This window comes from Siniperca chuatsi, linkage group LG13 (genome assembly GCF_020085105.1).
Source record: "Siniperca chuatsi isolate FFG_IHB_CAS linkage group LG13, ASM2008510v1, whole genome shotgun sequence".
In the NCBI taxonomy this organism is placed as follows: Eukaryota; Metazoa; Chordata; class Actinopteri; order Centrarchiformes; family Sinipercidae; genus Siniperca; species Siniperca chuatsi.
Genome location: NC_058054.1, coordinates 8,303,921 through 8,319,602, shown reverse-complemented (window position 1 = coordinate 8,319,602; position 15,682 = coordinate 8,303,921). Strand labels below are relative to the sequence as shown.

General features: G+C 40.3%; 1 protein-coding gene across 13 annotated transcripts in view; it reads left to right on the top strand.

Moving 5' to 3' along the window:
* The window catches only part of LOC122886766 (receptor-type tyrosine-protein phosphatase mu-like), a 154,054-nt gene that overhangs the window by 41,085 nt on the left and 97,287 nt on the right, over positions 1-15,682 (top strand). For all 13 annotated transcript variants that reach the window (XM_044219337.1, XM_044219336.1, XM_044219340.1 and 10 more), the window contains exons 3-6: positions 7,111-7,385; positions 11,265-11,343; positions 13,089-13,204; positions 15,063-15,237. In XM_044219337.1, the coding sequence (XP_044075272.1) occupies positions 7,111-7,385; positions 11,265-11,343; positions 13,089-13,204; positions 15,063-15,237 (645 nt within the window). The remainder of the gene's footprint in view (positions 1-7,110; positions 7,386-11,264; positions 11,344-13,088; positions 13,205-15,062; positions 15,238-15,682) is intronic.

The window sequence follows — 15,682 nt, the reverse complement described above, 5'->3', positions numbered from 1 at the left end:
AAAGGACACAGGGAAAGTTCTGGAAAATTGAGTGGAGGCCACGGCTGTTCACATTAACAGCCTAACCCTCACAGCGAGAGCATTTTTGATTGGTGGCAGGCATGTGAGAATAGCCCTGTCTTCATTGACATTTCCGAAGCGGCAGCCGTGCTTTTCTGCGGTGGTGACCTCTGTGAATTTTATTAGCAAATGAGACCTGGAGGGTTTGGGTTTAAAGAGCGCCCCTTCATTCTGATTTCCCCCACATAATGATTTTCACAGAGTTCAAGACCTGAATGGAGGAGAAATAATGAGCGCTAGTCATTACTGCAAATTATATCCTCTGCTCAGACCATCACTCAACTCATAATTAATCTAAATACCTTCAATCTATAGACTTTGATGATTAGGATTAGATGGTACCCTATTTGAGTGAACTAAATTATATCTGACTGTATTCCCATTAAGAAGACCTTCTTACCTTTTTTAAGAAAAGGAACCAAGGGAAAAAAGAAAATGTGCAAATGTAGCCACTAAACCAGCTTGGGGTATTTTGCTACATCATTCCAATTCTGCTTAAACTGTGTAACCAGCCCTCTAAATGTATCCCTAATGTGCAGTGCATTTATTTGGTTACTTTAGTGTTATTTGTACAATCATGTGTCTTTATAGAAAATGATATTTATACATTGGATGCTGGTCAGTCTTTTTGGAGTAATGTCTTCAGACTTTTTTTGGGGGTTTTTTTGGGGTTTTTTTACAGTCAAACAAGGAAGCATGAATGCAGTAAAGGATTAATAGGATTCATCTGACATTTGTCTCAAGTCACTGTTCTCTGTCTACTTCTCCACCAACCCTGAACCTCCTCCTGCTTTCTACAACATGAGACTTCCCCAAAGCTGTTCTTTCTAAATTGAGTTGAATTGAGGTGCTAAAAAACCATGAAATTAAAGTTTTTAGTTCTTCAGTGATTGCCAGTTTGTCACTAGCTTATGCTCTTAGCTGAAGGAACTTGTTCTCCCATATGGACTGACAGAAGCTGTGACCAATTCTCAACTGCTCTGCCAGTGTGAGTGAGCTAACAGGTCAAAGGATTAACCTGATGGAAGAATATGTCCATGGTTCTCTCTGTATGGCTCATTATACCAATAAACCACTAAAGCTGTTATTTTGGATTGCTTAATGTCCTCCTGAACCTGAACATTTGTGGGTCTACACACTTCTTTATCCTAGTAGAAAACATTTGTTAGATTGCATATAACCTCACCGATGCTGACCAGATATTCAATTTATCAAGCTGCAGCCTCATAATAGTTTAGGTTTGTTTACTGTGTTTGTTCTTAGTTTGACTTTCAGAGAAAATACCACATGAGTTTAGTGTATTTTTTTTAACAGCCAGTTAGTGACGTTTTGGATGTTTTTGGAGTATTCCACTGATTTTAGCATTGCTCTCCTATAACATTGTAGGACTCATAATGGACAGTTTAAAAAGTAGCAAAAACTGATATGGAAGAATCAGAGATATAGTATGTTTTTATTCCACATATTCTTCTTCCTGGTCAAAACCTGGTGCCCACATTACCCACAATGCAATTTGATAGCCGACATTGGTCAGAGATTCAGGTGTGTTATGCTAGTAGCTGCTAATGTAGCAGAGATGAGGATCAGGCTACAAAGGTCTGGTAAGCTCACTTCTTTCTAACTCCACACTCCCAAATTTTTTTTCATTTTCAAACTCGTAGTCTTCAGCCCCAACTGTCTCAGACTCAAGTGACATCTTTTGAGGCAATTTATCAGATTTCATGCAGCTCCCTGTGGAGCCACAAAAGGCTTTAGACAACTTCCACATATAGTATGCAGTAGTACTCCCCAAGACCTGTAAACGGACTTTGATGTGGAAAATTGGTGGAGTTCCCCTTTAATCAACACTTGACTAATGACAGAAATTCATTGAAATCTAAGAGATTGTTGGGGCCACAGCTAAATGTGAACCATTTTTGAGACACCTTCTCATTTATAGCCTCTGACAACGAATTGTCTGATAATCAGTGTAAAGTTAAGGTTTTCTGCATAACAGCCCTCACTCAGGCACAGTTTCCTTGTTAATAATGTCCAAAATATCCTATGAAAGTCATACATTTTTATTTCAACCATGTGCCCTTCTGAAAAACAGCAACATGAATGTATGTAGCATCTGCATCAGGAACACTTCATCTTTAACTAATTCATTTTTCATACCGGTCTCCATGTTCAGCCATCATTGTAATGGAAGGTGAAGGTGGCCTACATTGGAATAATAATAAATCTGTTCCTCTGAATACCTTAGACAGTAGCCGAGCACTGGCCTTTACAGAGACAGGCCTTGAGTGTGCCGAGAGCTCTGTATTTTTAATTGGTCTTGAACACGCCATTGTTAAGGCAAAAGAGAGAGAGAAAGAAGAAGAGAGGGGGAGAAAACACCCTTGTGCATCACTAGCACATTAGCACAGCACTAACTCAGTGTCATTATAATTTGCTCTTAGTCTCGCTGGCTAATTAGCTTGTCATGGTGCAGCAGGTCTTGCAGAGTATGTGGTCATTAGGCTCTAAGAGCATAGAAACTGAATGACAGTCAGTGTTTTCCTGTCGTCTTCACTTCACTTCTGTTAGACAGTGACAATGGCAGCATGATGAGGAGGCACGCTGTCACTTGAAATACTATATTCTTATATTTTATGGTGGTCAGTAATGAGGAAAGGAAAAACCTTTTCCCCTTGTTGTGTTTGGGTTCACTGACCCAAATCTAGACGATTTGTAGGCCTCAAATTTGGTGACAGGAATTTCACAGCCTCGTTGCTACAGTTCTGCAACCTGCTTAGTAGTGAGAAAGAAATGTTCTAATATTTACATGTATTTCTATCAAGTAATTGCACTTTAATACTAACGGCCACTGCATTAAGCTTTATTACAGACGAAGTGACTACTTACAAAAGGTACCTATTGTTTTATTAATATTGCATTAACATGGTAGTAAAAAATTTACAAATGCTGCTTGAGGGATCTGATATTTTCATCTCTAATTACCAACAAAGAGCACTGCTGTGCAAAAATCTCCTGTGCAACACTGTCACAATGTGGCTGTCGAAAATGAAAAGTAAACCGCCTGTTTTAATCATAGAGGAAAGCAGTGGAGCCAGCATCTTTGCCTTTGTAACATGAGCTACAACTGAACAATTCATCAATTGATTATTAGTGCTGGTTTGCATCACACCAAGGGTTGCTGATGCCTCATAGGGAAAAGGCAAAAATGTTCTGGGCAACTGAGCAGATGGCTGAATGTTATTAAAGAGACCTCAGCCCTCATAGAAAGGCACCTGATTGAGGTTGGACAAACAAGTGTCTCAAAGTCGACTCCTCTCCTGCCCTTCTACATGTACCTTACACAACTTCTTGCATAGCCTCAGAAATAATTAGCCTCATCTTTTGAATCAGAGACAAACTGAAAGTGAATAATACATTAAAAGGCTCTGGGAGAACAGCAGTGTGCTGTTCACAATAGTGAATCATAACAGAGTGATCATGCTGTGCAGGAAAATCTATAACACAAGAAAGCCACAATCATAAATAGCTAATCACTGCCTTTTATTACAGTAAACACAGGGAGATATTATGAAAGGCCTTGTATGGCACACTCAAACTTCAATTCTCACACACTTACAGTGAAACATACTAGGGAAGCCACAAAAAAGGGCCAGTGTAAGCCATACATGATTGGGGGGGGGAAAAAACACTCACAAACTACTGAAACACTTATTCACACTGTTTTATCTATTTTTTAAATTATGTATTAATTTGATCAAAAAAAAAAGACTAGCTTTCAGCAGGGTTTTCAGCCGCTCTTCCTCAGCGGATGGAGTTTGCTCAGTTGTCATGGCGATGTCTCAGTTGTCATCATGTGATCCAAGTACAGAATGTTGGAACTGCTCAGTTGTCATGGAGACAGTTCCGTAGTTCTGAAGTTCTGCACTTAAGTCATGTGAGCTCTGTAAAAAGCTAGTAAGTACATTTATGATAGTATGTATTTATTGATTTGCATTTCGTAATTATTTGAATATATTTAAATAATATATTCTAACAAGTTCTTTTTTCTTGACTAATGAGAATTGATCAGAGCCTAATGTAAGCCTCAATTCACTGACACATATTCTGCATTCCACTTGTGGCCCATGTGGTCCACGTGATCTGCAATCCAATATGGACCATGTACACTTAACATGCATAGTTTCACCAGCAGTATAGCATGGTCTCTCTGGCTTATGTTCATGGTTTAGGCCCTGTGTGTCGTAGAGTTCTTATGAGTTCATGTTAAAATAAAGCCCCCCATAAGATATGATGCTCATATAATCCAAACCATGTTAAGATCCTTTTAAAAGTAACAACTTGCTACTATCTGAAAAACAAAGCCGAGGAGGCTGACTCCGTGTCATCACAACTCACTGCTCCTCCTCCTCCTCCTCTGCTCCCTTTCCTCCTGTTTCATTGTGTAAACATGACAGAACCCCGACTCGTTATCTGAAGCTGGAGACAGATGGAATTGGTGAGCGTTACAAGTGCAGCACAACAAGACAAGTGGGCAAGCTCGAGTCATTGATGGAACAAATAGGGTTTTGTGAGAGGCTGTTTGGCTGACACACTCGGGGACCAAGCCTGCTGATTAAGTTGACGTTATTCACCCTTTTTAACACCATATCTGAGTGAATCACCAGATGTTAAATTTAATGACAAAGATTCACGTCCACTGCAGTTCAGCTCTGCCTCACATGCAGGAGAGCAGAGCTTTTTGCAAACAGGTTATTAGTCTCACCTCTAAGCAAAATGTGCCTTCCAGTCATTACCACACTTCCAAAAAGATGTATTTCAACATAAACTGAGTCTTTTTGGCTGTGTCTCAAGTGCTGTTACGATTTGTGCCATCTCATTACCAAGGCAAGCTAAATAGGATGATGACAAATAGAATGTGTTCTGCATCTCCTTGAAAGTTTGCCAATATAATAATTCTCACTTGTGTTTTATTGGCAAGAGGGGAGAGAATTAGATTAACCTTTAATATTGAACCAAAGCGATAAAATCTAAATGGGGCTTGGTTGGCAAATAGATTTTATCTTATTGATTTCTCATCATTTCCCTTCTCTCTGTCATTGAGAGAAAAACACTCTTCTCAAACATTCAGCATTTGTACTGTAGTATTAGTCTTTTTTTTTGTCTTTGTATTTTGATGAACGATAATGATTAGAGAGTTTCTATCAATCCAAAGATAAGAGCATTTTCTCTTTAAGGGTCACAATTCTCAGTGCTAATAGGAAACGTCTCAGTACAGTCATTTACCTGCTTACTGTATACTCATATAAGATTAGGCGTTTTATTTAGTTACTGTTAAACCTCAGGACGTCATTGCTAGTAATAATCTCATTCTTGTCTAGGGGATCTTTCTGTTATGTTAAACACCAACAGAAGTTATATGTTGCCAAGGATATAACAGGATCGAATACATTAAGGTCTTAAGTAACTTATTAAAGTATTTTAGTGCTCATAGAATATCACATGAGTCTTTGGCATCTTATTTTAAAGATACATTACATTATTTGCCCCTACGAATTGAAACTCAACACAGTCCAGTTTAGAAAAGTGTTGTCATTTGGGGCTCTTTTTGACTTGTTGTTGAAAGGTACTATGCAAATAAACTTCCCTTGCCCCTTTTGGAAAATCAGTGGGTGTTAAATGAAATGTGGGTGTCAAATAAGAGTGTCAAACACATAGTGATGTGGAATTTGACACCCAAAGCATACACGAGAAAAAGGACTGTGGTCCTTGACTTAGAAAGCGTTACGTGCAATTGTTTTGATGCTTGTTATACACCGCCATGTGTTGCCTTTAGTGTGCATGTAAAATAACAAGACTAAGAGTCTGCAGCCACTCTAGCGGCTCTTTGAGGCAAAGCGGAGCTTTGAGTTAAATGCTAAATACGAACATGCTGCAGATAGTTAACCATTTTAGTTTAGTGTGTTAGAATGGTCACATTTGCTAATTAACACTAATAACAAAGTACAGCTGAGGTTGGTGGGAATGTCATTAGTTTTGCAGGTATTTGGTCATAAAGTAAAGTAATTCAATTAAAATTTGACCTGGTGATGGCGCTAGATTAAGTTAGGGGATGACTAAAGTCATTAGGATACATCACCTGAGAAACATGGATCTCTGTACAAAACTTCATGGCAATCCATCCAGTAGTTGTTGAGATTTTTCAGTCTGGATCAAAGTGGTGGACTGGTCGACTGACTGACCGACATTGTCTTTCATAGCGAGAACCTCTTCCTGGTAATGACCATAGACTGTATAACACATGGACGTAATTTCCGTGACGTAACCCATGGGTTTCTGAAAAGCCATTGTGAAGCTCAGTGTGGTGGCTCCGGCCTTCGCCATCTTGGCAGTGCCTGACTCCGCCTAACTCCCGGCTAATCCAAAAATGGGTAAAGAGGTGGAGCGTGGCTGGAGCTGAGGCGGGCCGAATGAAGCCTGGTTGCTGTGGCTAAGCACCTGTGACGGCACCCACTTGTTACTCAAATCGGCCACGTCCTTAATTACACATAACTTTAAGCCTTAATATAATTTAAACGGGTGAGTTATATAAAAATTCACCCCCCGTATAGTTGTCATGCTATAGAGACCAAAGCCATTTTTTGTACCAGGCTGTAGACATGTTTATTTATGCTGTAAAGTTGGGCAGTTTAACATGGGGGTTTTTAGGGATTGCCTCGCTTTTGGAGCCAGCCTCAAGTGGCCATTCGAGGAACTGCAGTTTTTGACACTTCCACGTTGGCTTCATTTTCAGACCCGGAGGTTGCCGCTTGGTAATGACATATCACCAATATTTCAATTAATTTGTAATAATATTTCCAAATGCTTTTTGTAGTTTATTTTAGCATACTATCATGTCAGGTAGATGGGTTTGCAGTTGTATATAGGACACTGTATGATTATGATTATTGTAGGACTTTTTACTACAAACATCAGTTTGCCTGACACTGTTTTAACTGCTGGTTGGATAAAACCTGCTCAACTCATGATATAAAACTGTTGTCCATGTTGCAGGTTCAACCTTCATGATGGTGAACACGTCAGGACGCTTTGCAAGGCAGAAGGCCTTACTGCTGACACCACAGCTGAGGGAGAATGACACCCACTGCGTTACCTTCCACTACTATATAGGAGGCAGAGACAACAGCCACCCAGGTCACTTAAATGTCTATATCAAAGAGAACAACAGTCCCATGGGGATGCCTGTTTGGAACGTGTCAGGTCCAGCAACTCGCTCCTGGGGGCAGGTTGAGCTGGCCATCAGCACCTACTGGCCCAACTTCTACCAGGTGAGGAAGTGTAGTCTGACTCCAGCTGTCCTTTGCATAATGTCTCATCACAAAACTAGGTTGCTCATTGTAAGCAGCCTTTATAGTTAAGCCAAAGTCATTAAAGCCTGTTCACTGGGTGGAGCAAGACAAATTTATTATTTGATAAGGTCCAAACAATCGCACAATAGCCCATTCAAAACACCTAAGAATATTGATTTCTGGGGCTACCTTGGTATCCATGGTAATCTGTTCTCTCTCCCTTCCATCTGAGCCAGTTCTCTTTTTCCAATTCTAAAAACTCATTTTCACTTAGCGATGCACGTGATTGCTGTCCAGGGCAAGGTGATTTCACACTTGCCTGGCTATTAGTCTTCGCCAGGCTTGTTCCATGAGTCCACCAAATGTTAATTGATGCAGAGAGACCCCTTAACGTCCCAATGGGAGATGGACCCTTGGTAAATTATTACATTATGGCCTGGCAGAGCCGGTCAGTGGAGCTGAGGGGAGTCCTCCTGCCTGCTCATCATAGCCACCCTGATAACTTAGTTAACAAGGGACACCGCTGAGCTTCTCACTGCTGAATGCAAGAAAGGAGCCTTAATGAGAAGCACATGGACAAAAGAAAGAAAGAGGGGGAAGGCAACAGTTGTTTAGGACAGAATGTGCTGCAGCTATCAGTAATAGTCACTGCTTGCTGTTGACACAATGGTGACCCTTGTGTGACATAATGATGCAAAGCCAGTCTGGTCAAATGTTTTTAGTTTGGCTCGATTGAAGGAGTCTGTCTGTAGTGAAGGGACAGCTTGTTGTCTTTGGATTCATCCTATGTGCAGACATATCTGGCTGAAACGAAATGCAGACCACAAGGCTAAGCGCTAACCATCACTGACTCTGTTTTGAAATTAAGAAATAAAATGTTTTGCTCAGCTCAAGCTCAAGTTCAGACACTTTGATTTCAACTGCTTTTTCAATGCAACAATCCAATCTACACTTACAAAATGCTGTGTTGCTTTTGAATTCTAAGTGAAGTTCAGGTTGAACATTTTGACATGCATGTGGTGTGTTTCAGCAAATCTCTGCCTGTGGGGTGAGTGGTTAGGCCCAAAATGACACCAGTGTGTTGAGGGAAATTCCCAGCATCTGTTGCCTTTCAAATCCCAGTGGAAGGTCTGTCTTATTTTGTGATTGTTGCAGACCCAAACTGACAACATGGGTAAATGCAAGGATGCTAATGATCTTAGCACCACTGTCAGTCAAGAAAAGAGAGACCAATGCATGAAATTGTCACTAATTAACAACATGGCACTAATTATAGGTATCTTTAATTGCATAGTAACCTACGCAATTGTCAAAGGGAAGCCACCTGATACTTGGAAATAATTTTTTAATTACCGCTAAGGCTTTTAGTCATCATGAGCCTTTCAGCCTTTAATAATTAACTCTTCCATCAGGTCATCCCTAAAACTTTAAATTGAGATTGCCATGCATTTCCAAAACTGCTGAACACTGTGGAAAACTATACTGAAAGTAAGTGTTTTTTTACAAATTAATGTAATGCACAGTCTAAATATGCTCTGCACATATTGCTCAAAATATGTACTTTATGCATAAGATGAGCACCCATTATTTATCTTGATATGCAGCAGTGCACCAATGAGAGAGAAAAACCCAAATGTCCTCATCTATCTTGATTTCAATACAGTAGAACCTATGGCAGAGCTAATCAATCCTGCTGTAATGTAGTACTTAGCCAAGTCCCTTAGGGATAGCCAGTACGGTGATGTAGACATTGAATGTTGGGTTCACTGTCTGTCTCTCTGACAAATGAGAATGGTGAACTTTCCTGTGACATCAACAGCTTTCGTCCCATGTGAATATTTTCACTCTGTGGGTCAGGCCCAATTATGCACTGCACTATCATTGATGTTGGAATCAATTATATCACAGCTATTAGGCAGGCTGACTGATGTCTGTTGCACAAACAAAGGATTTCAATTAGAGCGTGGGGGCTAGTTCATTTGTCTGGTGGCGATATATGGAGTGGTTGGCCTTTTAATTTCCTTTAAATTAGCCTGTAATGAGGCCATAACTGGCACCCGAGACATTCACTTTCATATTTCATGAGACAAAAAAAGAAATTTATAATTAGACAGCCTTATCTGAAGGCATCCTGCCTCCCAGATGACAATGGTAACTATCTCCGCCTCCACATTCCTAGGCTACAAAAGGAATCTCAGAGATGTATGTGTGTGCAGCCTAGCTGCGACTAGCAGGACATAAGTTTCTGGGTGACACCATATACGGAACATACCCATTAATATATACCATTGGAAGATATAGGCTTATATTTAGGGAATAATGGCATGCAAAACATGTGCAGTATGAGTGTGTGTGGTGTAATGGGTCTCTACACCACACCCTGGTTTTGGGAAGGGACTGGCATTCTGTTTCCCTTTTTATCACACTGCAGACCAGCGAGTACATAACTCTGACATTGTGCTGGGACACGCCCTCTGTCAGGGCTTAGGACCATTTGCTTTGCAGGAGAACTTGGCCCTTAAAATAGGCTCATGTTAGTCCTACACAGCACAGTTGTACTTGATTTCATATTTTCTGTTGTCAGAGACAGCAACAAACATGTCAAACAAGTAACACTAGACAAGAGCAACTGTGAAATGCAACAGCAGCCCTTTTTCGTCGAAGAGATACCCTTTAAATTTTCAGCAAAGGGTTGGTTCACTCAAATTATGAAAAAAAGCACATGTTCACACTTACCTCTAGTGGCATCTATCCATGCCGATAGTTTTGGTTTATTTATTCAGGTTTTGAGGTATTCACCTCTGAGATTTCTACCTCAATCAATAGTTTTATAGAGACAATTTCTGTAATCGAAAGTAGTGCCAACAATACAAATGTGAACCAACCAACCAAGCTAACATTAGCTTGCTAACGTTTAGGTTGAACAGTCAAAGAAGTAATGGAATATGGTTTACTCATCTGACCTGTCACTTGATCAAAAGGCCATTTAACAATGATGTAAAAGCGAAAGGTTTTAAATTACATTTCACAGTCTACCTCAAATTACAAAACTTTGTGCCAAAAACATTAGATTATATGGCCAAATAACACTGGTTAGGTTAGCTAAATCTGTTATTTCACCCTCATTCTGCATAAACACTGCTAACTCTGAAACACTCATATTCCTCCAATGTTTGCTTGTATAAATAAAGTCCCACTTATATTTACAAAGGATTGCAGGTTAAGTTTAGCGTTTGAAACTATTATATTTGGAAGTTACTGTATGTCACAGCTTGTGATGCTACAGTGACTTGTTTACATATTTGATTGCTTTGGATTTGACAGTGCTACATATGTTTCCTAGTCTGTACCAGCTAAGATATTTCCTTCTTTCCAAACCTGGAAAGAGAAGTTACTGTTGAATTTTCATAATGTCATTATTCAATGCACAAACAAAATTCCATCCACTTACATTGTTTTGGGGTGAGGGCAAAAATCTCAGCACCTGGACATCTAAAATCAAATGATTAGATAGCGGTAAGTGAGAATTGAAATTTGGGTGAATTGACCCCTTAAACATTGCTGTGATGTTAGGTATCTCACCCCCTATACACTATGTGCTTGTCACAGACTGTGTGCTAATCGTCTCAAGGCTCAAACTTAATTTAACACTTGCATGTCATAACACCTATCAACTGTGACATATTGTGGAAATAATGTCAGTGGCCTGCAGCTGTGTGACCAGCTGCAGCCCAGCTAAGAGCAGATCACATTAGCAGAAGCCGGACTTCTCTGTGCACACGGGCAGCCTCACTCAAGTGCCATTTGAAGACGTGCCCATTTATCATTGGTGTTATGAGTCTCCTCTCTCCTCCTCAGATTGTGTTTGAAGCCGTAACCTCAGGGCAGCGTGGCTTGCTGGCCATCAAAGACGTTGTGGTCCAGGGCCACCAGTGCAGTAAGTCCTTTTTCCCTTCACCATAAAAGAATATCATCAAAGAGTCATTGTCCTTTCCGTGACACCCTCCCAAATACCTGTATCGTTGTTCTGTTCAAGGCCTCCCAGTCAAACAAAAGGCCTTCAAAGAGTATACTACAGTCAATCCAGTATAAACCTCCCTCCTCCTAACTCCCTGAAGATTTATGAGCATACAGTTGTCATGCTGAAGTATGCTCAGAATTTAATGTTGGAGTGGCTGTATTAAATCTATCCTTTGAGAGACGGGAGAAATAGTGCTAAAAAAGGTACCACCATACACTATGCTGCTGCTTGTGTTTGGATTCCACTATACTTCTCCTCCCTTAAGGATAATCAGTAAAGCATCTCATCTCTCAGATGTTCGGAGTTCTGCTACCCTTGCTGAATATAAGTACAAGCACTTCAGAGTGCGCTGCGGAGCTAATGAACATGTAATCACTAGCATATTTAGAATTTTTCTTTTGGGATAGGCTGCTGCTGTGGGAGTACAAGGATGAGGGCTCTTCAGGTTCCTCATTGCTATGCTTTTGAGTACTGACAGTCATGTTAGTCCATATGGCACTCCTTAAGTGTATACTAAGAGGATTTCACACTCTACAGTCTAAGTCTAAATCAATACCACAAGAGTTTTCATCAATTGATTTGTACTTTACACCTCATAGCTGAAGTATCAAGCTCTGATTGTTAGGCACTAATGACCTGGTAACCATTTGAAAGCAGCTGAATTCCTACAAATGTTATGTCAATAAGATCGATTTATATAGCAATAGGTGTTGCATATAAATGTATTTGAGTAAATCAATGACACCTTGCGACGTGATCAATGTTTAAATGTGTAAATGTGTGAGTGGATTTCTTTGAGTGATAAGCAAAGTGATCAGAGCGACTCCTTAGCACAGCCAATTCATTTTCTATTTATACGACCATGTGGAATATCTAGCACAAAGGTGTGATTATGCCACTGGGTGGTCTGCCTCTCCTTCCATCATTAAAGAAGACTTCAACGATGAGAAAAATAGATTTCTTTTTTGGCACTGGATGGATTGACAGGACAAAGTTATAAAGGAGGTGTAGTTCAAAGACGAGGTTATGAAATATTAAGTAGAAGTGAAAGACTTGATGATTAGTGATAGAATTAGCTTTTGCCAAGTCTTTAGAGATTCAGTTATGTTTCGAATCAAGGTCGCTCCACTGAATTGCCCTATTTTTCTATGCAGAAAAGCGGTACTAATCAAAAATGTTCTACATAAGTTACTTTCTGTTGACTATCCCAGTCTGAGCATACTGATAATGAGCACAGTTGGAAAAGAGAATAATGCTTTTGGAAAAAGTCAATGTAAGGATGCAGTTAAGAGACAGCAGAATTTGGTTTTTGGTAGGTGCGAGATCAGCCTCTGGTGTCTCATTTTAAGGATTTAGGTGCTAAAGCGATGCTGGCCTCTGGCACTGAGGGGTATCTGATGGTGTAATACAGAGTCCATTCAAACCTACTTTTCTCCAATTATGCATACAAATCTTGGCACAAGAGTTACAAAGTGGGTAAAAGTGAAATTGTGGACACAAGAGCATAGATTGGCATTGATGCAGCTGCTCTAGCACCCAGTTCTGGTGATTCATTCTCAAAAAGTACAAACCCTTTTTAGGGAAGTTGAACTCTGCATCTCAGCATGTAATCTTATGTAACATTTGTAGCTGTCTGAAAAATATTTGCACTTTTTTCATAGTGAACACACCTCACTTCCTGACTATAAAGGGAGTGGAAGTCAACGCTGGACAGACTGCATCTTTTCACTGCACCGTCAATGGACGCAAAAGGGACAATTTCCGTCTCTGGCTTCAGGTGAGATCCACTTTTATCCTTTTACTTACACTCTAGATCAGAGGGTCAAATCAGTATTAGAACTGGGCCCTCTGGAAATGAGTTTGTCTTACTGAACAGACCCTATTGTCTGAATATGTAATCTTCTGATCTGGAGTCAGCAGTGCTACTGTTGTGCCACCAGGTCTAAAAAGGCTGGAAGGCCTGTGTCTTCTTTAAATGGGAAATTAGAAATGTAGCATATGCCATTTAATGTAGCAAGTTCTCTAATATGTCATGTTAAATACATGAAATCAATGTCTGGTTTGAGGGGATATAAATATTTTTCATAACTGGAATGGTTACCAAATCAACATTTTATCCACATAAAATCAGGCCAGATGTTAACAACTGTCAACCATTGTGAGGATCTGGATACCGCTGTTGGCAACTGTCTTGGAAGCAAAATATAAATTGATGATTAATCAACATCACAGAACAACTCACAACACTGACAATTGTGCTTTCTCAATAAATCACATTATTTGGATCCAAATGGTTGCGTAAAAGGGTAGCAAAAAAGAAAGAAAGATGATGAGGCAGGAGTACTTCATTATTTTAAACATGTTTAACCCTAATTACATAGGGCCAAATGTTAACAGGTACACCACAGCCATAGACAGTACATCTTCCTGATTGGCTAGCAGATGTACACTGAAATTGTACAACAGTAGACCTCAAACATAACTCTGGTTAGCAGTTTAACCACAAACAGTTTGTAAGGTATATTATATTGTGGGTATTTGTTGAAACGGAACTTAATGTATGGTTCAAACTATGTTACCAGTTAAGTCAAAAGTGAAACCAACTGTACCATGGGGTTAAACTTACTGCAAACAAACTTTAAAAAAATACGTCCTGTATTAGCGCAATGTTGCCTGATATGAGAAAACGATGGACAAGGTAGAGGTGAAGAAGAGGTGCTATGGGGGGTTAAATCATGTCATTATATATCATGGCACCTTGTTATGTACCACACGTACACAAAGTATGGAAATAATTTTCTTTTTATTTAGGAACCAAAAGCTGATGCCTGCTTGCCAGCCTTACATCCGCTTTTAAAAGGTGGTTTCAGGAAATACAAGTAGCTTTTGTAATTTACTGTATAAATCATTTGACAAATTCAAGCCAAGACATTTACACATTGCTTTATTGTGCCCTTGTGTTTGAGATTGCACCTGCTCACCAGATTCCAGAGGCCTCTGTGTCTGGGGGGTGGGGGATTACAGTTGTTTCAGATCACCGCAGTATGGTCTTAACCTATATAGATGTTGGCTCTGTGGATACTGTGTACTATATCCGGCACAACTGAGCTGCACAGCAGTCTTGAATTGACCTTGTTCTGAACAGCGAAGGTAGTGCATCTGGCAGACATAACCCTGCCTGCTCTGTTGCTAAGCACACTGTCACACATGTGATCAGTGGGAGCATGACGCTGGGTAAAGGTCCTCTGCCAGGTACTCCATCATTTTAACAAACACGTCCTCATTAGCACAGGAGCTGGAAAACAAACATTAAGTGAAGTCCCCCGATGACAGTAATGAAGAAATATTTCTAATGAACAAATGTCCCCCATCTGCCTGCTGTGAGGGGTGACAGCTGGGGAGAGCCCACTGCGTGTTTGTGTGTGTGTGTGTGTGTGCATGCATTCATTCCTGTGTGATAAATGTATTCCTACTATCAGGCACCAATGGGAATGATAGTACACAAACAAAAACGCATGAGAACAGACAATAAGTACACTCAACCAGAGTTTCTGAAACGCACAAGGTCAGGCCGCTTTGCTTATTAAACCTTTCCATTTTGGAGGCTGACTTGTGTTTGTCTCGGTTCCAAACAGGGCATCGGTGGACGGGAGGCCCCAATGAAAGCCACTAAACCTTGGAACAACCGGCGCTTCATAGGCACTTTCGATGTAGAGAACACAACCAAGGGCGACTCAGGCCGCTACCGCTGCATCGTCCACTCAGACAAAGGGGTTGGAGTGTCCAATTATGGGGAACTAACCATAAAACGTGAGTATTGGTCCCAGAGCAGAGAGAAACACAAACACCGCCTATCTGAACGAACACAGCACAGACAGCAGGAATGTTTTCCATCAACATGACCTCTATGCATACAGCAAAGTCAACAGGAGATAAACAGGAAATGCTGCATGTTCGTAGATGAAAATGTCCTCCAAGGCGATACTAAAAATACTTTCTTTTTAGGTTGATTTGTTATCCAGAGGACATTAATACTTTCCCTGTAAAGGCTGTCCTTGACTGAGCACAATTCCACCTAAAAGATCACAAAGGCAAGAGGCACCAGGGTTTACAGTAACCTCACTGATATTTCACTCCTGCAGTCATTTGATATGAATTTATGGAGTCGTCTGAAACTAAATCCTGCAAGGCCTCACTTTCCTACAGCCCTATAGCCCGGTAATGGCCTTCTATATTTCTTCACCTCAATTTTCTC